Source organism: Arachis ipaensis, chromosome B3 (assembly GCF_059453495.1).
Source record: "Arachis ipaensis isolate K30076 ecotype BB chromosome B3, ASM5945349v1, whole genome shotgun sequence".
In the NCBI taxonomy this organism is placed as follows: domain Eukaryota; kingdom Viridiplantae; phylum Streptophyta; class Magnoliopsida; order Fabales; family Fabaceae; genus Arachis; species Arachis ipaensis.
The window spans coordinates 33196962-33220523 of NC_142438.1; the positions used below are offsets into that span (position 1 = coordinate 33196962).

The window sequence follows — 23562 nt, forward strand, 5'->3', positions numbered from 1 at the left end:
CAAGTATAAAAATCTGAAATATGAGATTATGCAGAAAATCAGCATTTTTGGCTTGCGTGTGCGCGCACAGGCTTGCGTATACGCAGGATTATGCAGAAAATCAGGGCAAGTGTAAGTGCTCATGCGTACGCACGAGGGTGTGTATACACACACCAAGGAAGTTTCGCAAGTTATGCGTACGCACGAGGGTGATGTGTATGCACGAGTCAGGAATTGCTTCTGGCTCTGTGCATGCGCACAGAGGTATGTGCACGCACAGGTCCTGTTTTCTTGAAGAAACTCTATTTTTAACTGTTTAGTTTTTCCGACAAGCTTGTAAACCCCTGTAAATCCTAAATGAAGTCTGATAGCTATTATTTAGGCTCTGAAAGGAATGTGAGTGAATTAAATGGAATTGATTACTGGCAGAGAATTGTGACTAATGAATTTAATTATTATGAACTTATTAAAGACATTACTGTTGACTGATTGAGATTTAAATGACTGAAATGGCAAGGATGGTAGCGAATCCCGCTTGCAAATTGATTTGAGTTTTGTCCTGAGGAAGGACGGTGGTTAATCCGTTTGTTCGTCGTTTTCTGGGTAAGGACGGTGGTTAATCCCGCTTACTCATGGTTTACTGTGATTGGCAAGGACGGTGGTGAATTCCGCTTGCATATTTATTTGTGGAACCTTCAGGTAGGATGGTGGTTAATCCTGCTTACTTGAGTCGAGTTCTGCCAATATGACCAACGTGTGAGTTCATGGCTAGTAGGGCAAGCATGCATCATGTACATCTTTCTGTTATTGTTTGGGTGTACATATTGTACTTGGATTGCCCATGTAAATAACTCTGTTTAACTGCTAATTGCCATATTTGTTATAATTGATCTTGTTTGTATTTGAATCTTATTACTTGTGTTTGTTGCTATTAAACTGATTACTGAATTAAATACTAAACAACTGTGATATTGAAAAGAAAGATGTTGAGATATATTGTGGAGAACCGAGGTTATGGACCACTGATATATAGATGAGAACTTAGTATATTCTGACCCTGTTCGGTTTAGTATAACTGTAGGCTTGAATTTTGGGTGTTGGAGTTTAGGATTGCCTGACGGGTTCATATGGTTTTACATCGTCTCTATTTAGAACTATTACCCTACTGAAAACCTTTAAGTTCTCACCTGTTGCAAATTTTGTTTATTTTTAGATACAGGATGTGACGCACCTCGCTGAGCGTGCTGAATTCTCTTTGAAAAATGAAGACTCCTTTGTATTTTATATTTTGTGCTTAGTATATTTATTCTCCACTTTTGAATATATATTTGTACATCCCTCTTAGAGGTTTTATTTTGGAAAAACAGGATTATATTTTGGGTATACTTCGGGTTTGTAATTCTTTTTAGCCGACCTTTCTTCGTAGGTTGAGACTAGTTCTTGCTATGTATCTCCTTCTAAATTTTATATATATATATATATATATATATATATATATATATATATATATATATATCTTTTTTTTGTTTCTATATATCGACTCTTTTATCTTTATGTTACGTGTGTGATGACGATTTATCGCTTTTGTTTTATCCTTTTCTTTCACAGGCTCCTAATTAAATTATATTTCTTCGAATATTTTGTATGTACTTTTCTGTTTTAAATGTCGTAATACCTCACCACCTCTAATTTATGGCTATAGCATAAGATTTTGTGTGGTAGAATGTTACATGTATGTTTTGCATTTGATAATTCAAAGAAATTTTAACAAGAGGCATGCAAAATAGACCGAGCTGCTTGATTATTCTCCATATATGATTGAACAAGATAATGAGAACATGATTATTGATGACTTGCTCAAAATGTATTATTCACTACTCAAACCTTTAACTTGTTAGTATTTGAATATATGAAGAATTTTTATGCAATTAATTCTAATTTTTTTTTGTATATATTGCTTGTGAGAATATTAATTTAAATGGGCATATCAAAATAAAAAGAATCTCAGATATGTTTATTTATATATTTTTGTTGGCTTCAAAGACATAAGAGTATTGAAAGAATTTATTTTGATTGTATTTTATGTAATCTTAAGTTTTGTCAAATATATTGTGCATCCCTTTGCTTATTCCTGTTCATAGTTGAATAGACATTTCTATAGATTCTTACTTAGCTTGCATAGGGTAAAAAAACATAAATATATAATTATTCTTAGGGTAAAGTATATTTTTTGTCCTTGAAGTTTGGTAAAAGTTTCAAAAATATTCCTAAATTTTGTTTTGTTTCAATTTTGTCCCAAAAGTTTTCGATTTGCATCAAATATACCCTTGATGGGTAAATTTTCAAAAAATTTAAGACCAATTTAACAATAATGCATGAAAATTATGCTTAATTTGCTTATGTTGAGAGTTTTTCTTATGAAATTGTTATTGAATTGGTCTTAAATTTTTTGAAAAATTAGCTGTCAAGGGTATATTTGATGCAAATCGAAAACTTTTAGGACAAAATTGAAACAAAATAAAACTTAGGGGTATTTTTGAAATTTTTGTCAAACTTCAAGGACAAAAAATATACTTTACCCTTATTCTTATTGTAGACAGATTTAGTATAATAGCATATTTAATTGCATATCAAACTATTAAAGATTTCACACATATTACTGAGTTATTTCTCAAAAAGATTGATTATGTGCTAACTTATGCTAGTTATTTGGATGATTATATTTTACATGCTAAGAATATTTTAGATAATTATTTGCGAGACATTGAGCTTTTTTATAACTCTGAAACTTAAAAATTTGTTAGTTGTTATTCTTGTGAATCTTTAAATGATTTTAACTCTTTGACTATTTTAGATTTAATGCTTTTATCTTTGAATAATGTTTAGATGGTGAAAGTGAGGTTAAAAAGGTTAAACTTGTATAAATGAAGACTCATAACATAGTTAACAAGAAGGGCATTGCCACAATTCAATTAGCCAAGAAGATAAATCCATTAAACATGGTCTTTGAATAAGGAGATTTGGTTTGGATTTGTTGGATAAAAGATGAGTTTTTTATTTAGAGAAAAACTACCGCTAGAGAAGATGGTCCATTAAAAGTATTAGGAATATCTATGACAATTTTAACAAGATTAAATTTTTTTGTTAAGTATTATGGTCCAATTGTATTTAGTGTATCTACTTTTTCTCGTTTTGATATACACGCAGATTTGAGGACAAAATTTTTTAAAGAGGGAGACTCAAAAGGGTATTTTTATCATTCTAAAGCCAAATAGCAAAATTGTAATCTTGTCATATTTAAGAATTTGATTACTAGGAGAATTTCATTATGTTGATCTTAGAGATCAAAAAAATCGAGAGTTGGTCTTAAATACAATTGCATCGACTTGATGAAGAAGAAATATAGATTTTTTAGAGTTACTTGGAGTATAAATAACCATGAGGAGTTTATTAAATCTAGACCACATCTAACTAAGCTTATTAGATTTAGTTCAGATTCAAAAAGTAAAGTGCAAGCATTCAAGTGAGAACAACTATATTATACATCATAATTAAATTCGAATTTATTTAGTTAGATTTAAATTTGATTTGTTGTTTGGGTTTGTTTAATTTGTTTAGTAATATCTTTTGGTATTTAAAATTTAAATTAAATTTAGTTTAAATTAATTATCATATCTTTAAGTGTTTAATATTTAAATCAAATCAGATTTAATCTAATAAGATCAAATCTATTTTAAATTAGTTAGAGTTAATTTAATTTTGGAGTCATAATTTTTATTTAGTTTTTGATTTCATAATTTTATTCTAGGAAGATTTGACCCACTTTTATGATAATCAATTAAGGACTTATTTAAATAAAGGGTGAAAAACCATAATAAGCCAATGCCAGGCCGAAATTACGTAAATAAGCCAAAACCAAAATCGTTTCAGTAATGAGCCAAACCATATATTAATATAATTCGAACCACAATGGTTCGAACTGCATTCATGAATAATTCGAACCAAAGCAGTTCGAATTACAGAGAGAGAAGCTGGTTCAAGTAAATCGAACAAGGTTGGTTCGATTTAGCAATGCTAGTAATTCGAACCAGGCTGGTTCGAAATATAGAGAGAGAAGCTGCATCAAGTAATTCGAACCAAGTTAGTTCAAATTACACAATCCCTAATTCGAACCAGGCTGGTTCGATTTAGTGGTAGACAGAGCAGTATATATATGGTTGTAAACGTAAGTTGCTCTCATTAGAGGGTGTAAGATGGCTAGTGAGGAGAGTTTTGTTATTTTGGTTCACCACAGAGGATCCATTAAGAGGAAAACTCATTTCGGTGTGAAGTTCACAGATAAGGATCCTCTCTGTATTGTCGTGAATCCAACGACGAGCTATGATGACCTTGTTAGATCTGTGCTGATGAAACTTGGTCTGGAAGGTGCGAAGCGGGTTAAGAAGTTTTTCTATCGCATTCCAATCACGGTCCTGCAGGATACCATGAAGTATGATTGTTTCACGATTGGTAGTGATGAGGACCTGCAAGTCATGTTTCTTTGTCGGAGGCAGTTTTCGGAGGTGAGGACACCAGAATTGTTGGCAAAGCTGGTTGATGTAGTATCCAGCTCAGGGGGTTCGAACCGGAATACCACCACTGTAGCCACGGCAGCCGGTTCCAGTTCCAGGCCTGCCATTGCTTCTTCCTCCGTCCCTGTGTACGAGCCAGCGGTCCAACCTGTCGCCTCCCCGTCTTTTGCTGTTGATCTCAATGACGGCATAGGCGACGAGGTAGGATTATTTGATATTCTGCCGAACACTTTACAGGGCGTTCCACCGGTTGGCGTCGGAGACGGATTGTTGGGTGATGCAGAGGATGATGACGTCGAGCCGGATATGATTGTGTTTGCCGCTCGGCGACGAGGTTGGAGCGACTGAGCCTGCATTGGCGGTCGGTGGTTCTAGTTCTGGCACACAGCAGTATCCACCACATTTTTCCTCTTTGGACTTGGATGCCATAAGGCAGGAGGGGGTTTCTGGGCACTCTGTTGGATTCGGAGCTAGAGATGCGGAAGGGACTGCTGGTCTGACAGAGTTCCAGGTTGGTCAGCAATTTCAGGATAAAGATGAGGCCCTATTAAGTGTGAAGACTTACAGCATCCGGCGAGGGGTACAGTACAAGGTAGTGGAGTCTGATTATCGCCGGTATGTGGGCAAGTGTTCTGAGTTTGGGAATGGGTGCACATGGTTGATTCGACTGAGTCTCCGGCAGCACAAGGGCATTTGGGAGGTCAAACGGTACAATGGACCTCACACTTGTCTTGCCACATCCATCTCGAGTGACCACAGGAGTTTGGACTATCATGTGATTTCGGCGTTCATTATGCCAATGGTTTGGGCTGATTCATCCGTCAGCATCAAGGTGCTCCTGAATGCCACGGCAGCACACTTTGGGTTTAGGCCGACTTACAGGAGGGTCTGGATGGCGAAGCAGAAGGCTATTGCCCTCATCTACGGTGACTGGGATGAGTCATACAACGAGCTGCCTAGGTGGGTGTTGGGAGTCCAGCTGACGATGCCTGGTACTGTTGCAGTCCTAAGGACGAGCCCCGTTCGAGTTGGAGGACAGGTAGACGAGTCTCAAGCATATTTTCACAGACTTTTCTGGACTTTTCCACCGTGCATCGAGGCATTCCGTCATTGCAAGCCCCTAGTCAGCATTGACGGCACACATCTGTATGGCAAGTACGGGAGAACGTTGCTCATCGCGATTGCACAGGACGGGAACTCCAACATTCTACCTGTTGCATTCGCACTAGTAGAGGGTGAGAATGCAAAGTTCTGGACATTCTTTCTCTCCCACCTTCGACAGCACATGACACCACAGTCGGATCTGCTGGTTATATCGGACAGGCATAACGGCATCAAGGCTGCGCTTGAGGCTCCTGACGGAGGTTGGTTACCTCCATCTGCCTACCGTACATTCTGCATTCGACACGTAGCGGCTAATTTTGCCCTTACCTTCAAGGGCAAGGACGCACGGAGGCTTCTAGTGAATGCGGCGTATGCAAAGACCGAGGTTGAGTTTGATTACTGGTTTGATATTCTGCGGTCTGAGGACCCGGCGATGTGTGAGTGGGCGAACCGGATTGCTTATTCCTTGTGGACTCAGCATCGTGATGAGGGGCGGAGATTCGGTCACATGACGACGAATATCTCCGAGTGTGTGAACTCAATCCTAAAGGGTGTCAGAAATCTCCCTGTATCCTCCCTGGTGAAGGCAACGTATGGAAGGCTTGCGGAACTCTTTGTTCGCAAGGGGAGAGAGGCTGAGGCCCAGATGGGAACCGGACAACAATTCAGTCAGCACTTGGTGAAGTGTATTGAGGCCAACTTAAAGACGGTCAGGTGCTTCACGGTGACTTTGTATGACCGGGATAACTCCGAGTTCACCATAGCAGAGACCACTCCGACTGGTTCTTTCTCGTTGGGTAGCTACGGAGTATCGCTTGCCTCTCGGACATGTGACTGCGGGTACTTCCAGGCGCTTCATTTCCCGTGTCAGCACGCACTTGCATGCTGTGCCTACTCGCGGGTTACCTGGACCTCTTATGTTCACAGCGTGTATCAGATTAGTTCGGTATTCAGTGTGTATCAGATGGGATTCACACCTCCGATCCCGGAGGGCTTCTGGCCACCATACGACGGGCCCACAGTGATACCGGACCCTGATAAGAGGCGTGCGAGGGAGGGTCGTCCGTGGTCCACTAGGATACGGACGAATATGGACGAGGCAGATCCGAACCGGCCAAAGAGGTGTGGCCTCTGTCGGCAACCCGGGCACACACGTCGGAGTTGCCCACAGCTTGGAGGATCGTCTCACACAGGGGGCCATTAGTAGCCATGTTGTTAGTGTTAGTACTTATCTTATTTAACTTTTCCTGTTAGATGTTGTTATTGAGCACTCATGTAATTTGTTGATCTTTCTACATTGTATTGTGCAAGCTGCGTTACGTAATGAATATGTTATGTTTCACTTTGAGTCTTGTTACAATAACCCTAAATACTAAATTTAATAAATAAATGTACAGATTAAACCGTTATATGATGCAATGATTACGGATAGTCACTGATAAATCCGGTAAACACCCGTTTTCAAAGTACAATACAATGAACAAACAACAAATGAAACAGCTCTAAAATAACAACAAAAGTACACATGGCTATCATACATGAATGAACCCTAAGGAACAAAATACATGAAACGTGGATCATCTAAACAGATGCGAGCCCGTAAAGCAACGACGGGGTACCCGTGCCCTCTGACCTCTGCGGACAAATGGCTCCTCATCCTCGATCTCATCCGCGTCCTCATCCGGGGCAGGCTGTGCAGGTGGCGTAACATGGATGGGTGCCGCAGACGGCCCGGCAACAGACTCTGATTCACCAGTGTAGGCGGATGGTGGGGTACCTCCCATACCGAAATGGTCACCAACAGATGCCGTAGGAGGCTCGTTCAGATCAACATCCAAAGCTGCCTGCGTTCTGGAGGTCTGACCACGTCTCCGGGCCGGCACGTCCTCCTGCATGATGGCGGTAATCTCCTCTAGAAAATGCTGACCCCCGAAGTCCGCATCAAGCGTATCTGAGGCAAGGAAGTCTAACCACTGCGATCCCGGAATAACCCACGGGGTACCCTCCTGCTGAGTCTGGTCATGGGCGGGTACACCAACGAAGTAATCTCCAAGAAGCCCTGACCCGAGTCCAGCGTCACCAGGGTTAGCCCCGTCACCCATACCTGACCCATATCACTCACCTCCATGTCCGCCATCGTGGGTACTAACACCAGCAACTGCAACAGTCCCTGCACCATCCCCGCCCACGGGCCCATGCTGATCGTCGTCATTGTCGTCAGGGTCACGACCACGGTGGTCTGCCGCACCACGCCCTCTCCGTCTCCCTCCGTGGCCTCGTCGTCCGCCTCCAGCGGGACCCGCATCGTCGTCCTCGTCCATAGCATGCTCTAGCCACCTCCAGTCACGCTGGCTCCGTCGTGTCCCAACACGAGCTCTCCTCTCAACCCGCCGCCTGTCCGGCACGTCCTCAGGACGATCCATGTCAAGAACTCGCCCAGCACCCCGCTGTGAGGCCTCAACTGGAATAGGAACGGCTCTTGGATCCCCCAAGTGCATCTCCGCAGACAAGAACCTCTTTCCATGCTGACTCCACCACTCGAGGAACTCATGCGACGGTCCAGGGTCGGCAACAACATCAAACCTCAGCACGGTCTCCACACGGGAGTCCCAATAGAGATGCCACTTCTGCAAATGGTATGGGAACCATCGATCACCGCCTCTGCCGTCCTTCGACATCAGAAAGTCGATGTTCAGGGCGGGATTCGGACGGGGCTGCACACCTCCGAACTGCGGAAGCACCCTATCTATCTGATGCCACTCTATGACGGCAAAGTAGATCAGCGACGTCACAGACCACGACAACGCCATATGCCGAGGCTCCAAAGCCTCCGGATGCACAACCTGAAGTACGTCGGGGCTGCTGTACGGCATCCAAATAAACTGCACGGAAAACTCTCCATTGTCAGGGCAACTCATGGACCCAACTCATAAAGTGTGGTTAAATAAAGAAACTTATTAAGTAGCGTACTCACCTCCCTATCCTGTAACCAGTCTATCCTCAGCCTCCACATCTGCACTCTAGGACCCTTCTTGCTACCGGAAGGGTTGTAACCTGACCACCTGCATCATACATGTGTCTTATGGCTACTTAAATGTGGGTTTAGGGTTTGTAATACATTATTAATGAACATGGAGTTATGCATATTAAATTGAAATAGAAAAGGCTGTGTAGAGTACCTCGAGGCCAATGGCCAGCTGAACGTCTCATACCCTGCAGGCCTAAACCGAGGAAATCGCCAGAAGATCCAAGACTGAAGTAGCTGTAGTGGGCCCGCTAACTTGACCACATGTCTGTTCGCCACTCGGCACATGCACCGGTACAACCATGCCAGTGCTGCAGATCCCCAGCTGTAGGTACCCATCTCCTCAATCCTGGCTACGTAGGGAATCCATCTGATGTGAATGCGGTTGCCGCTCTTGTCGGCAAACAGCTGCGTACCCAACAACATCATGATGTACGCACGGGCATATCTTCGCACAGTCTCGTCATCGGCTCCCTCGGGGCACTCTCCAAAAGTCTCCTGGAACCAGCTGCAGTTTACTGCGTACTTCTGAACCTGGCTGGGAGGAGGAATCACTCCAAGCAACTCCTGAAACCACACCCAAGCTGGACGACCACCCTGGATGTATATCTGGAATTCTGATAGGCAGCCACTCACGTAACGCTCGTCCACTGGCAAACCCAACTGGTACGCCACGTCCTGAAGTGTGATCGTGCACTCTCCGAACGGCATGTGAAACGTGTGCATCTCCGGACGCCATCGCTCGACAAAGGCACTGACAAGGGCCTCATCTAACCGGAACCATCTGTCGTTCAGCCTGGCAAGATGGTATAATCCGGCCATCTGCAAGTAAGGAACGTATCTGTCATCGAGTCGCATGCCCTGCTGCCGCCTCATGCTCCTGATGCATCGTTGTGGCTGCGCATTACATGCACCACATTGTTAGAACCAGCTTCACAACCAATGACAAAAATACCCCAGACGATAAATTATCAACAAAAAATCATACCAAAATAAAACCGCATAAAATTCCATTAACGAGAACCACATGCGAAACAACTACCATAAACCACACAACTAAACCACTAACATGAAACAGTTAAACTTAAACCATTAATATAAAATAGCTAACATAAAACAACTAACACAAACCACTAACATAAAACAACTAACATAAACCACCAAGATAAAACAACCAACCTAAACCACTAAAATAAAACAACTAACGTAAACACTAACATAAAACAGCTAACATAAAACAACTAACGTAAACCACTAACTAAAAAATAGCTAACAAAATCCACCTACTAAACCATCAACATAAAAGAACCAGCATAATCAACTAACATAAAACAGGTAACATAAACCACTAACATAAACCACTAACATAAACCACCAACTAAACCACCATCTAACTTGCATACAAAACCTCTCTACTAAACCACTAGCAATACCACTACGATTAACCGCTAACATAAACCGCCACTAAAACCACATGCAAAACCACTAACTCAAATAAACCGCTAGCAATAAGTTTTTATTGTACTAACCTCGTCGTTGATGACCCCGGCTATATGAGCAACTCCGTCCAACCGATATAACCTTGCCGGATCGTCCCCCATCGGCTGAGTATTCCGTTCAGGTCTTTGTCGGATCGAATCTGGGTCGTTTTCTCTGGGATTTGGTGGGGTAGGGAAGAGGAATAATAGTTCGAATGAGGCTGATTCGAACTCCTTATATAGCCAAATAATGAGTAATTCGAACCAGGTTGGTTCGAATTACTATTGGAGCCAAATACTGAGTAATTCGAACCAGGGTGGTTCGAATTACTTGGTTCGCATTTACATGGATAATTCGAACAAGGCTGGTTCGAATTATGAGCAAGTGAAGTTCGAACCACCTTGGTTCGAATTATGTGCATCTCTTTCTTGGTAATTCGAACTGTCCTGGTTCGATTTATACCTAAATGCAGTTCGAACCAACTTGGTTCGAATTACATTAAAATACAATTTGGCTTATTGCTGAAACGATTTTCGTTTTGGCTGATATACGTAAATATGAAGTGATGTTGGCTTATTAGCGTTTTTTGCCCTTAAATAAATTTGTAAGACATTTTAAGCAGTTTTTTTAAATAAGTTTTATGTTTTCTTTTATGCACGTTTTTTTTTTTTTTTTTTTCTGTGTATTCAAGTGAGGTGAGTTATTTGGTTTGCTTGTTGCATAAAAAATTGAATGATCCAGCGTAAGGCAACTATTATTGTTTGTTCTTTCAATTTCATCCTTTTAATCTAGGTTGTTAAAGACATTTTTAAAGATCTAGTAGAAAAAATTCTTCCGATAATCTTAGTTGCTAAGAACATATTTTTTAAAAATCTAGTAGAAAGCTAAGACAACTATTCTTTATCTTTTATCATTATCTTTTTGTTTCTACTGCTGTATATTTTATTTTTCGTTTTTTTATGAGACAATTAATTTGTGGCAAAAATACTATATTTAAAAATTAAAAATTTATTAACTTTTTTATTTTATATATATAATTATTTTGTATTTTTTTTACAGAATTAATTATAAAAATTTTTGTATAATTTTTTTTCTCTTTTTTGATAGTCTTAATATTTTGATTTAATAAATTATATTAGCACTTAAAAGTTAAAACAGTAGTAACGTGCATGCTGGGTTCCTAGTTATCAATAATACCTAAATTAAAATTGGTGGTATACGAATGAGTTTAATATAAAATTAGAATCTGTCCTTTTCATCAAAACACTTGATAAACCAATAACTGTACTGCTAGTAGTGCAATAATTATTCTAACACGAAATCAATGATTTTTGGTCAAAACACATATTGATCATTGGAAGAACAAGAGTGATCTTAAACGAAATGAGAGTATAATCTTTTGTTAAAGCAATAAACAACTAACTTGTATGTAAGTGATTTTATCATAAAATTAGAGTATAACTTTTTTGTTAAAATACTTATAAATCAGCTTTAATTTTGGAAGATCAAGAGTAATCCTAACAAGTAACAAGATATTAGATTATGGGTTTTTTTTTTTTTTTTTTTGTCAAAGCACTAATCAACAATTACTTGATAATACAAGAGTAATTTTAACATAAAATTAGAGTCTAAATTTTTTATCTAAACACTAATAGCTAACTAATTAGTATTTTTACCCGTAATTACATTACGGGAATATAAATCTTTTAAAATTATGTCAGTTTGTTCTGACATTATAGATTATAGCACAAAAAATTTATAGAATCAAACTACTTTTACAAAAAGATTGTAGGAGACAAAAGTTCTCGTTGGCTATGAAGACCAGGATCTCCGTGGATAAAAAATTAAATAATAAGTTTTTTAGTTATTATTTTCATGTGAAAGAGTTTGATTTATTACTAATAATTAATTTTAATATTCGTTATCTAAAATTTGAAATGATTTAACTTGTATACTTTTGATTAGGTGTTAAGTCTGTTCTCTGTTGCACAAATAAAAATAATTAATTTTTATGCTTGCTATTTAAAAATAATATTTTTTTTCTCTCTATGTATATAAAAATATAATTAGATATTAGTATGAAAAAAATTATATTGATAGTTATAAAATTAAATCAAAATTAATTTTTTTAAACAATTGAATCTTAATTTTAACTTTTAATTGTAACATTAGCATTCTCTCCAAATTATATTTAATAAATATTTGAAAGAAAAAAATAAAAATATAGATTAAAAAGATAAACAATGAAAATTTAATACTAAATAAAAAATTAAAAAAATATGTATATAATAATAATAATAATATTTTTTATTTGAATTATATTATTTTGTTAATTTTATTTTTTGTAGAACAAAAAAGATAGAAAAAGTAAAAAATGAGAGAAAAGAGAGAGAAAGATAAAGATGAAGACTGAGAGAGGGAGTTTGTTAATTTTAAAAAAAAAAAAATTTTAATTATAATAAAAAATATCTGATGACACATTTTGATTTGTCAAATTACTAATATAAAATATAAATTACAAATTATATATAGAGTGGGAAGAGTAGAGAAAAATAGAAAAATAGAGAGAAATAGATGAGAGAATTTAAGAAGGGAGTTTATTAATTTTGGAAGGAAATATATTTTCTCAATTTGAATAAAAGAATGTCATGTCACACATTTGGTTATTAAATTAGATAATAATATATAAATATATCAGAATTATATATAGAGTGAGAAAGGTAGAGAGAAATAGAAAAAAAGAAAAGAGGTATATGAAAGAATTTAGAAAGGGAGTTTATTAATTTTAGAAGAAAATATTTTTTCTCAAATTTAATAAGAGTGGCATGTGATATATTTTATTATTAAATTTGATAATAATATATAATATAATACAATATATAATATAACTATATTTTAATTTTAATATAATTAAAGAATGTTATGTTGCACATTTTGATTGTCAAATTTATAATTATTTATTGATAATGATATATAAAAGAGATAAAGTGGTTGAAGGAATGAGAGGGATAGATAAAGGGAGAGGAAGGAGAGAGAATTCTTTAATTTTAAAGGGAAAATTTTGATTTCAATTACAATGAGAGAATGATTTATGACACATTTTGGTTGTAAAATTATATATATATACCTGGCCGTACAATAGTGACTCTAACAAGAAATTAGAAATTTTTTTTTGTCAAAATATCTATTAGCCAATAATTATCAGAACATGAGTGATCCTAACATAAAATTAGAATCTAACTTTTTTTTTTAATCGAAATACAAATGAATAACTAATTGACCGTGCAAAATTGATTTTAACTTAAATTTAAAATTTGATTTTTTTTTTTTTGTAAAATATTAATTCACCAATCGCTGACTTGTCAAAAATAACTCTAACATGATATTAGAATTTAGAAGTACACATTTTTCAAAATACTAATAAACTTCTAGCAATATTTTGATCATTCTTATACACACATATATGTATATATAGTCGTATATTTATTATTATTATTATTATTATTATTATTATTATTATTATTATTATTATTATTATTATTATTAATAATAAAATACTGTTTTCAATATATAAGATTATAAGTACTATAGATATTATGATGAGATAAAATATTTTGAAAATAAAAATAGTGTATTAATTATTATTAAAATTAAAGCCTCCGCTTAATTTGATGAAAAATGGCAAAAAAAATGTTTTCAATCTAAAGTAACTAATGCATGTCACTGTAACATGGCAAATAAAAATATAAAATAATTTTTTTAAATAAATAATTGATCTTGATTATATATTATGGGATTAATAGAACGGTTAATATGTGTTTGAGAAAGATATTTTGAAATTATTAATTAAAAGACTTATTTAAAAAAATATAAAATATAAGTTTAAAAATATTATATATTTAATTAAAATTTTAAAATAAAAAAAAAAATTGTCAAAATATCTATTAGCCACTAATTGACAGACAAAGTGATGGTTTTTTTTTTCCATTTATATTCTTCTTGTAATCTTCTTTGGGTGTGGGTGCAGGGTTACTAAACCTTCAAGAAATTTGTCATTATGGTAAAAACTTGAAATTCAATCTGTGTACTATACTTTCCTCTTCCATTTTGGTTCCACCCTAATCCAGTAGTTCATATTGAAGTTAATTAATTGGATCTAACCTTCCAAGCCCACAAGTGCTAAACATGTATAATTTTTTCGACGTACCATTAAATTAGTCTTGTAGCCTAAAAGTTGGGTACTATAATCCAACCCACTATCATATCTAAAATAATTTTCATAAAAATATTGATCATTACATTATAGCTAAACCTTTTGTTAATCAACTATTGAAACAATCCAACACAACTGGTTGAATAGTAGCTTTTGCCAAAAAGTGGGAACAACTTTGAAAAAAGTAGTAACACATGTCAACTAATGGACAGTTTCCTTGGATGAAGATGCACAATAACATCTTCACTACCTTCCATACTATGGAATTCAATTATGTTGACTTGCTTTGGTTTTGATCTTCCTTGGGGGTGCTCAGTTTATTATCATCACTTGTGATATTCTTCTTGTCAATTTTCTTTCCAGTAACTGACCTTCCCATAAAGCTAATATTGGTGGCAAGCTGGCCAGAATAAAGCAATAGACCAAGAGAACTGAAACCGTAGATAAATGTTGCAAGGTAGCACAAACCCGTTATCATTGTCCTGTCACAAAATATAAGCTAGTTTTTAGCATCGTTATGAAAATGTGTTAAGGTATATATGAGAGATTGGAAATAACAACTACCTTATGGTGATTGTAATTTGGCGGGCCTGGAAAAGATAAAATTTCTTCCGTTAGACTCTCTTGATTGGAATATGCTAATTTTTTGTGTAACTCTTGGTAAGATAGTTTCTTTGATTTATTTGTAAGTTTTATTCGTTTCACTAAAATATGAATGAACAAAAACAAGTCTTTCAAAAATAAAAACACGACAAAAAATAATAAGTCAAGTATTGTTTCAAAAAGTAGTAAGAGACACAAACCGAGAAATTATTTGAAACCGTGTGATGACTTAGAGCTGTGTCTACATTTGAGGTCAGATTGAAGAGAATAAGAGCAATAACGCCTGCTATAACTGCTCCCAACAATGCTTGATCAGGTGCTGGTGGAGCCTTAACTTTAATGGAATTTGACTGCATAGCTCTCAAGCCATTTAGTGATTTATTCACTCCAGCGGACCTAAATTTCTGGAACCAAAATCACATTTCAGAAATTAATATAAAGTTTGGAGCACAATAGGAAATATTCTTCACCAATGGTAAAAAAGGATACTAATGAGATCATTCATAAACTTAAAATTTATTGGATAATGGAAATTATCGCAATAAATAAATTGTAGATACTAATTGCTAAGTCAAGAAAAGAAACATAATCATAATACATACAGATAACTACTCTCAATTATATTCGCATAATATAAATGAAGATTTTCAATCTAAGCTATATGCACCTATTGTAACTTCACTTGAAGAACATCATGCATGGGTTTACCTATTTATAAGTACAATTACATGATAGAATAACTTGAAATATTATTTCTTAATGATAAAGTAAATTGGTATTTATCACCAATCCACCATCTTTTTGACTCAGTTATCACTTTGACAACTAAAGCATGAACTCTACCAATAATCATCTCCATATATATTTCTAGAAGCTAACAGCCTAACATCATATATATATATATATATATATTGCCTTAGATCAGCCCTTGAATATGTATGTTCATTAATTTATTTAATCAACTGATTACCAAAAATATATAATTCACTTTGTATTTGTTAATTACACTAAGAATAATTAAAGTAACGAAGTCCCGTTTTTGGACTATTCTCGTTTGCATAATTGCGGCCATATTATGATTTAGTTTGGGCCTTGGTTTTAACATACTAACTAGATAACATCTTTTTATTCATTAATCAATCATCCTATGTATACAATTTTTGAAATTATTCTTATAAAAATGAATTAAACATAAATTGTACATAAAATCTTCCATATATTATTGACCAAAATCAAACTTTAAATATTTCCAACAGTAAAACCAAGGGAGAAAAAAAAATGGTCTATGATCATTTTTCATGCAATAATAAAATATTTCAACTAAAATTAATTAATCAAAGTTTCCTATCATTAAAAACACGACATATAAATAATTAATTTTGGTTAAAACTTATAGTTACTCGAAAAAAAATGGTAAACAACCTATTTCTACTTTATTTTTAGAGTGAATACTTCATCCGGCCTCTAACAATTATCTCGAAAGGACAACGAGACCCCCAAGAAAAAAAAAACACCAAATCCGGTCCTTAATCTTTTTTTTTGGACTGATTAGTCCTTGTGCCAAAAAAATAACATTGACTTTTTTTTTTCACAAGGGGCCTCGTCCTTTCGAAGTAATTATCAGGGGTCGGGTTGGGTTTTTTTTTTTGTCAAGGGCCTCGTGGTCTTTCGAGGTAATTATCATGGACTGTTTTAGGTTTTTCTCATTTTTTAAAAGAATGTTAAGAACATGATGTTATACGTATCCCATAGGCATGACCGCATGAAGCAGAACATGAACACTACAATACAAACACTGGTTGCATATACAATTAGAATCAAATGTCAAGAGAAACAGAGGAGTACCAATTCTTTGACACGTTTGATACGGCGCACAACGGTGCGGAAGAAGAAGGCAGTGGTGGCCCCTGTGAGAAGAACACTAGAAGCAACCTGCAGTGTGTCATTTGTGGCTGTAAAAAGAGGGAATTGAATGGTGCCTGTAATTGTGAGTTCTTGGGCTAAGTGAGTAATCAGCACTGGTGAAGCTTCTGGAGGAATAGCTGAGAGTACGTGAAGAGTATTACTATTGTTGCGTCTATTCAGAAAATGAAGAACAGGGGAGTGGTTATGGTGTTGGTATTGGTGGGTCAGTGAGAGAGGAACTGGGAGATTTGGGAAGAGAAGCTTGTGACTCTGAGAATGCAACATTATAATATTGGTAATGAATTAATGATTGTTCTTGTTCCTGAGTTTTAAGTGTTCAGTGATCCCTCAGCAATAATAGTGAGTGGGAGACTTGGAGGAGTGGAACATTTCTCTGATATTAAAAATAATTGATAAAAAATCATAAAGAAGTATAAAAGAGATGTACATTAAAAATAATACGATCATTGATCTATTATTCTCGAGTGCAAAATATCTGATGGATTTTTAGTGGGGAATTGAAAGGAACGTATGTGAACATGTAAAATATCCTATGGCTATCCACTACGCTTTTAGTAGAAAAAAATAATAAAAATATCCTTCGCTTCTGAAAAAGAAGGGCCAAAAGTCACAGTCATAATGTTTAAATGAATTTGGAATGTTACCGGGGAAAAAAGAAGAGAATACTTAATTTTGTTCAGTTTAAGATAATTCATACATAATTTCAAAACCTAAACCTTCGCATTGCAATTAATAACAACATCCACCTGTTGTATATAGAAACCATTTTGCTACAAAACTTAACATTATCACAAAGAGGAACAAAATATTATAAAGTATATCAACATAAAAAATAAATAATAAATAATAAAAATATTTTAAAAAATTATATATTTGGGTTGAATAATTTTTTTTTTCTTTTGGTCAGAATTTGGGTTGAATAATTGAATGAGATATGCTGCAATATATGTTTTTTCTGGATACGTTGTTGGGTCAATAGCCACTTGGTCAGTTGTTCTTTTTTCTATAATGAAACTAATTTATTTTTTTTCTAAATAAGTGAATATAACACTCAATTTGCTTTTTTTTTTTTTAATTCAAATGGAGCTAAAAAAACCCAACAGAACATTATATTGATCTCTCGATCCTTTCTAGTACTGAATTAGCACTAAGTGCTGAATTAGCTCAAACTTGCCATGCTGGACACATGGCTAAATAGTATCATTTTGTTATCACTTAAACAAGGCAAAAATAAAAAGAAGAAGAAGAATTTACATGATGTGCAAATCATATCTCTTTTCATTCTCCAAAACAACATCAGGTTTGTGTTATTTAAGAGCTAAAACGAAAAGACACTATTTAATCATGTGTCTAGTGTTGCAAGTGCTAGCTCAGCATTTTATTTATTGACTCAACGCTAAAAAGGGTCCAAAAACCAATATGGTGCCTGAAACTGGATCTCAGGGACCATTATAGTGAATTTTAAATCTGAAAGACTAAAATAATAAAAGTTGTGAATCTTAAGAACCACTGCAGGAATTTAGTCAAAACTACATTCAGGATACAAAACTAGAGACACTCAATTCGTTTTTAAAAGAAAATGAAACTTACACACCACTTAGTACTTACACACCTCGCTAGACCCCACATCCCCACTATCTCTTTGTGCTTGCCTTTAATCTCACCCAAAAAAGTAAAATCATTCCTTGAAATGACAAACTAATGTAGAAATGTAAAAAGAAAACTTAAACGCAGTTAAATGACGTTAAAGGATTGCATTGCATTTGGGTTATTTAACAGTTTCACCAATCAAGTGATGATTAGCTTGCTAATCCTACGCAATCAAGCATTTATTAACCCCTTTTTTTAAAAAAATGCTTCATGTATAAGATTTACAAATTGTACATAACTAACTAACCAAGCACGACTATATGAAGTCAACAAAACCAAGTTAACTGTGCCACCTGGGTTCGGATTAATTGAGAGTGTAGACAACTCATGCAAGTATCATTACACTCGATAACCCAGCAGAACATAAACACAAATCACATAGAAGTTACATAATACATTGAAAAAGACAAAGCCGCTATCTAATACGGTGGTTGAAGAGAAAGTTAACCTCTGCTGGCGTCTTCGGATTCCTCCTTGCAGTAATCTGGATGAGTGCACCATCAAGTAGCATGTGCTGCAATACTCTTGCTATGTTCTTGGTGTCATCAATTCCAAGATGATGACTTCCTCTCAATGGTATTCGCAGTTCCTTCATCATTGTGATCATTCCTGTGGCCTATAATCCATCCATTATAAAAGATACAACATTTTAAGTTTAGAAACTAGCATTAAACAAAACATAAGAAAATCAGTGTGCAAATGGATCAGATGCTAAAACTAGTTTTAAAAAATAGCCTATTTCATATATAGCATATTTACTACACTATAATTTTATGCTGTCAGTCAGTCAATGGAAGAAACTTGCTAAAAGCTCAAGCTTATGAATTTTATATAGTATTTCCATTTTTTGTCTTGTTTGTCGTACATTTTTCATGCTCCTATCTTTGATCTACCCTTACCACTAAGATTAAGACAAAACCAAGCCAATAAACTCTGTGGAAACTGCATGCTAAGAAGATGGAGCTTTCATCAATCTCTATGGTGTAAGGATGAGAAATGGAGTGAAGGGAAACAGAGAGAATTTGATGGAGAGAAGAAAAAGGGAAGAAAAGAAGAATGAAGCTGATGTAAATTGGGAGAATGAACTCATCTACTGCGAATTAGTTACATTGCTACTATTTACACAAGCTACACTCTACTGGAAGCTACTGAAAGAATAACTAATTTAGCTATCATTCTAACTAAATGAGCTGGCATAACCAACTAAATAACTAACTTGCAAAATCAATGAGTCAAGTCACACTCTCTTTCCAGTTTTATAATGTATCTCGAGAAATATGTTAAATTTTCTAAAAAGACATAGGTTATGAAACCCGTAGTGTATTGGTTTAGGATTAAATCAAATTTCTACAGGATAATGCAACCTTATATTGGTATAATGGTATTAAATCAAGTTGTCACTCCGCTATACAATTCATGTACCCAAGACTTTATGGGTCATCATGGGAAAAGCAAACAGTATTTGATATCATAGAATCATACCCTTAGCTTTTTACATTAAAAGAACTCACCCTTCTTTTATAAAAGTTGAGATATACATCTTTTAGATTAATCCACTCCATAAAATATGGTGGAAGCTTTAGTTTTGACACCTGACACTGCTGAGGTACCTTTGTCTTCAAATCCCAATTTCCACTGCAAAAGCAAAAGGATTCCATACAAAAACAAATCAAATTATTCAAGATATGTAAGATAGGAAATAATTCCAAGCTCAGTCTCTCCTTATAAATGAAGGGTTTAAATCTGAAACCACCATATACTACACACATCTACTGCTAAATTCGAGATGCAGTAAAAGAAACACATTGAAACTAATAAGAAGAAATGACACTACAAACGAGAAAATGTAAAAGAAGTGGAAGAGGTAAACTCTGGAACTGAGATATTACCAAGTTACAAATGCTGCACCAACAAGGCTCCCACCTTTCCACAATTGACGTTGCATCAACCAAGCTTCAAATTGTTGAATAACTTCCTTGAAGGGTACCGCTGTGTCATGCCATACCCTAGAAAAAATTAAAAAGGTATTAGTGTGGCACACAATGTGGGCAGTAGCAACAGCGTTAATCCTTAGGTAAGCACCTTAAGGATATGACTTTTTGCAATCAGTCATCCTGAAATTAAAATCAGTCGATCATATTTCAAAAATCTAATCTGCTGTTAATCAAATATCAAATCATAGCAAAAACTACTCTCCTAAAATGTTTACAAGAAACCATAATGTACAGATGATAGTATGAAAGCAGCAGCACTGCATGAAGAGTTGTTCTACCTGCTTCTTAAACTTCTTTTTATAGGAGAAACGAAAATGAGAAAAACTGAGAAGACTTTTACACAGATGACAAGCATGAACAATTGAACAACAAAAGAGATGGCAGGCAGAAAACAAACTGCATACCTGTCAACCCCAAATTTTCCATATTTCCCTTCAATGTATTCATTTATTCTTTGTTCACTCATTTCTGTGGGCCTCACAAACCTATTAAGTGAACATTGGAAAAGTAAAACTATAAACAGAACAAATCTTGAAAATGTTAATCCTCATATACACATAGTAACAGTTTAATTTTTAAATTCAGAATATAATAATTAAGAGGTCAAAGTATACTAAACTCAAATATGTTGCACGATGCACAAACCAGTTGCTACCCATGAGGATTGAAAGCTCAAGCACGTACTATTTTTGTTCAATGAATAACTATAGAGTGGCAGATCAAAACCTGTGGAAAATGTCTTCAACTTGCATTGTTTTAGCACTAATCATTAGAACCGGAAACTCAAGAATCTCAACCCTACCCTCTAAATCAAGCACAAGGAAAAAGTCAAAATTCTGAGAGCATATCTTGTGCTGCTCAGCAGATGCCACTTGAAGCTCCCTGGAGCAGTCATGATTGAACCTCTCAATGTGGACAGGATCATCCATCTGCAAATTTGGAGAAGCATAAACATCAACAAAACTACATATGTTTTACTCACACATAAAATTGACAGCAATCCAATAGACATATGTTTTCAGCTTCTAAGCTGCAATTCTTATGATTCAGAACAAGAACACTGATAACAGTTCAGCTGATACTTTGCATTGTTAGGGACAGGGTAACCTTGTTTTCACTTCTGAAACAGTGATTCTCAAACATAATTTTCTATAAAGTTAAAAAAGCTGAAAGCTGAAAATTTCAGCCCAAAAAGTGATTATTTGGCACAAAAAAAATCACATCCAAACACCACATTCCTATTCTTAATAAGCATCAAGAACCAAGATCCCTAAACCATTAAATCCCTCATCCTGGTGTCATGTCAGCATTGGAGACTTCATTTGGGAAAGCCCATAATGACGTGATGGCACCAGGTTGAACAAGTGTGGGCTATGAAATATAATCATTCAAATCTACTGAGGTGACAAAGCAGCACTACTCTGATGTGTGCTAAAAAGTAAAAAACCATACTCACTAAAATAATAAAATGCTGGTACTGGAACCGGAGCAGCTATGTAGTCTGTTTTGGTACTCAATTTGCTACGTTTTGTGATTAAACTACATGCATTCCTTTAGAGAGAATTTGTTAAGCAATATGCAGGTAAAAGAGAGAATATGCTCAGAACAAATTGATTAATCTTGAAATATTTAAATCACATATTGGAAGGCGAGTACTTCATCTTCATGAACTATATAAGGCAATCTGTAGTTTAGTATTTCACTTTTGAGAATGTGCAAATTGATCATATAATCAGGGACAGATTTAATGTTCGCATACAAATAAATCAAGTATATTAGTATGGTGGCGAGTGCTCGGTTATTGTCATGTCATATCAAAACCTATACATTCGAACTCTACCCTTCTACCCTCTCTTTTCCACGTTTCTTTCACAATGATATAGTTGCACATTGTTGTGTAATTGTCAGTTACTAAGGAACACATTTTAAGTAATAGCAGATAGTATCCACCCCGTTCGTAACTTCTGGATCAGTCCCTCTAAATGACCGTATTACCCTTGTCTCTTCGATTTCCTCTGATTATTTAGCATGTGTGTTTGTGAGTTGAGATTTTGGAAGAGGAGGGAATGGAAAAGCTTGAAGAATAAAAGGAACTCCATTCCACTGTTTAAACCGAGCCCTTTAATATCACAACTCACAAACACAACATTAGGGGTTAGCTACATAGCTTGCACTAATTTAAAATGTTAGAACTTAATTTACTATGTGTAAAATTCCAACGATAGCTTGCAAATGATGACCGGAACTGAAGAAGTGTAACTAACTAAAGGGATGAAATTGGGGATTAGCAAGGGTTAGTGAGAAAGAAGGAGTTGAAGTTGGTACCTTGCTGCACTTTCCCTGTGTGTGGTACAAGCACATGGGCTTCCACCGAGATTGAGGCTCGTGCGAGGAAGAGGAAGGGGATGGAGATTCGGAAGCTGAGAGAGTGAACATCGGAGGCTGGAGAGGGAGGAAGCTTGAGTTTGGGTACACGGTAAATGGTGTGACCGATGAAAGCCAAACGTTACGGTGACACGTCATCTTCAGCAAAGAAGCTCTGAGAAGCGCCATTACCGTCGTCGGTTTCGACAGAGGATTTGCGTCTTTTGTTGCTTTGCCGCTTGCTTTAGGCTTTTCCTGGACTCGAGTAGGAAAATTCTTGTGGAGAAAAAAAATAAATGTGTAATTGACTTTTTACTTTGAGTAATTAAAAATATAAAAATATTTTTTATTTTTTAAAATATAAAATTTTTTAAAATTTTTTTAAGAATTTATTTATCTTTATATATTTTGAATGAAAAAATATAGATATTTTGTATTTTAGAAAATTAAGAATAATTTTATATTTTTAATTAGTCAATAATTTATTTATTTTTAAATTAAAAAATTAAAGATCTATTTATCATTTTAATCCAGTTACACATTTAAGTCTTTTTGACAATTAAGTCCAATTAAGTTTGTCCAAATTTAACAAAAACTACTTTCATTATATCAGCATGTACACACGTACTTCACTAATGCAAACATATTATTCTT

General features: G+C 35.4%; 3 protein-coding genes and 1 pseudogene across 4 annotated transcripts; 1 reads left to right on the forward strand and 3 right to left on the reverse strand.

Moving 5' to 3' along the window:
• Positions 1 to 6300: 6300 nt before the first annotated feature.
• LOC148570249 (uncharacterized) lies at positions 6301 to 6978 on the forward strand. Its single transcript, XM_088506927.1, has 2 exons — positions 6301 to 6776; positions 6966 to 6978. The coding sequence occupies exons 1-2, from the start codon at positions 6301 to 6303 to the stop codon at positions 6976 to 6978; spliced, it is 489 nt and encodes a 162-aa protein (XP_088363053.1).
• A 588-nt stretch (positions 6979 to 7566) lies between these two features.
• Positions 7567 to 8527, reverse strand: LOC148570250 (uncharacterized; annotated as a pseudogene).
• Positions 8528 to 14458: 5931 nt separating this feature from the next.
• On the reverse strand, positions 14459 to 17273 carry LOC107630220 (uncharacterized). Its single transcript, XM_016333303.3, has 4 exons — positions 16820 to 17273; positions 15175 to 15378; positions 14936 to 14961; positions 14459 to 14853 (listed from the first exon to the last, which is right to left on the reverse strand). The coding sequence occupies exons 1-4, from the start codon at positions 17162 to 17164 to the stop codon at positions 14643 to 14645; spliced, it is 786 nt and encodes a 261-aa protein (XP_016188789.1). The 5' UTR covers positions 17165 to 17273; the 3' UTR covers positions 14459 to 14642.
• On the reverse strand, positions 17144 to 23178 carry LOC107630219 (putative exonuclease domain-containing protein At3g15140). 2 transcript variants are annotated; one of them, XM_088508884.1, is made up of 7 exons: positions 22870 to 23178; positions 21271 to 21473; positions 20949 to 21029; positions 20440 to 20556; positions 20062 to 20185; positions 18999 to 19166; positions 17144 to 17273 (listed from the first exon to the last, which is right to left on the reverse strand). In XM_088508884.1, the coding sequence occupies exons 1-7, from the start codon at positions 23095 to 23097 to the stop codon at positions 17217 to 17219; spliced, it is 978 nt and encodes a 325-aa protein (XP_088365010.1). In that variant the 5' UTR covers positions 23098 to 23178; the 3' UTR covers positions 17144 to 17216. The 2 variants fall into 2 exon arrangements, with proteins under 2 accessions (XP_088365010.1, XP_016188788.1); XM_016333302.3 differs by lacking the exon at positions 17144 to 17273 and having other exon boundaries at positions 18729 to 19166.
• Between the last annotated feature and the right edge of the window lie 384 nt (positions 23179 to 23562).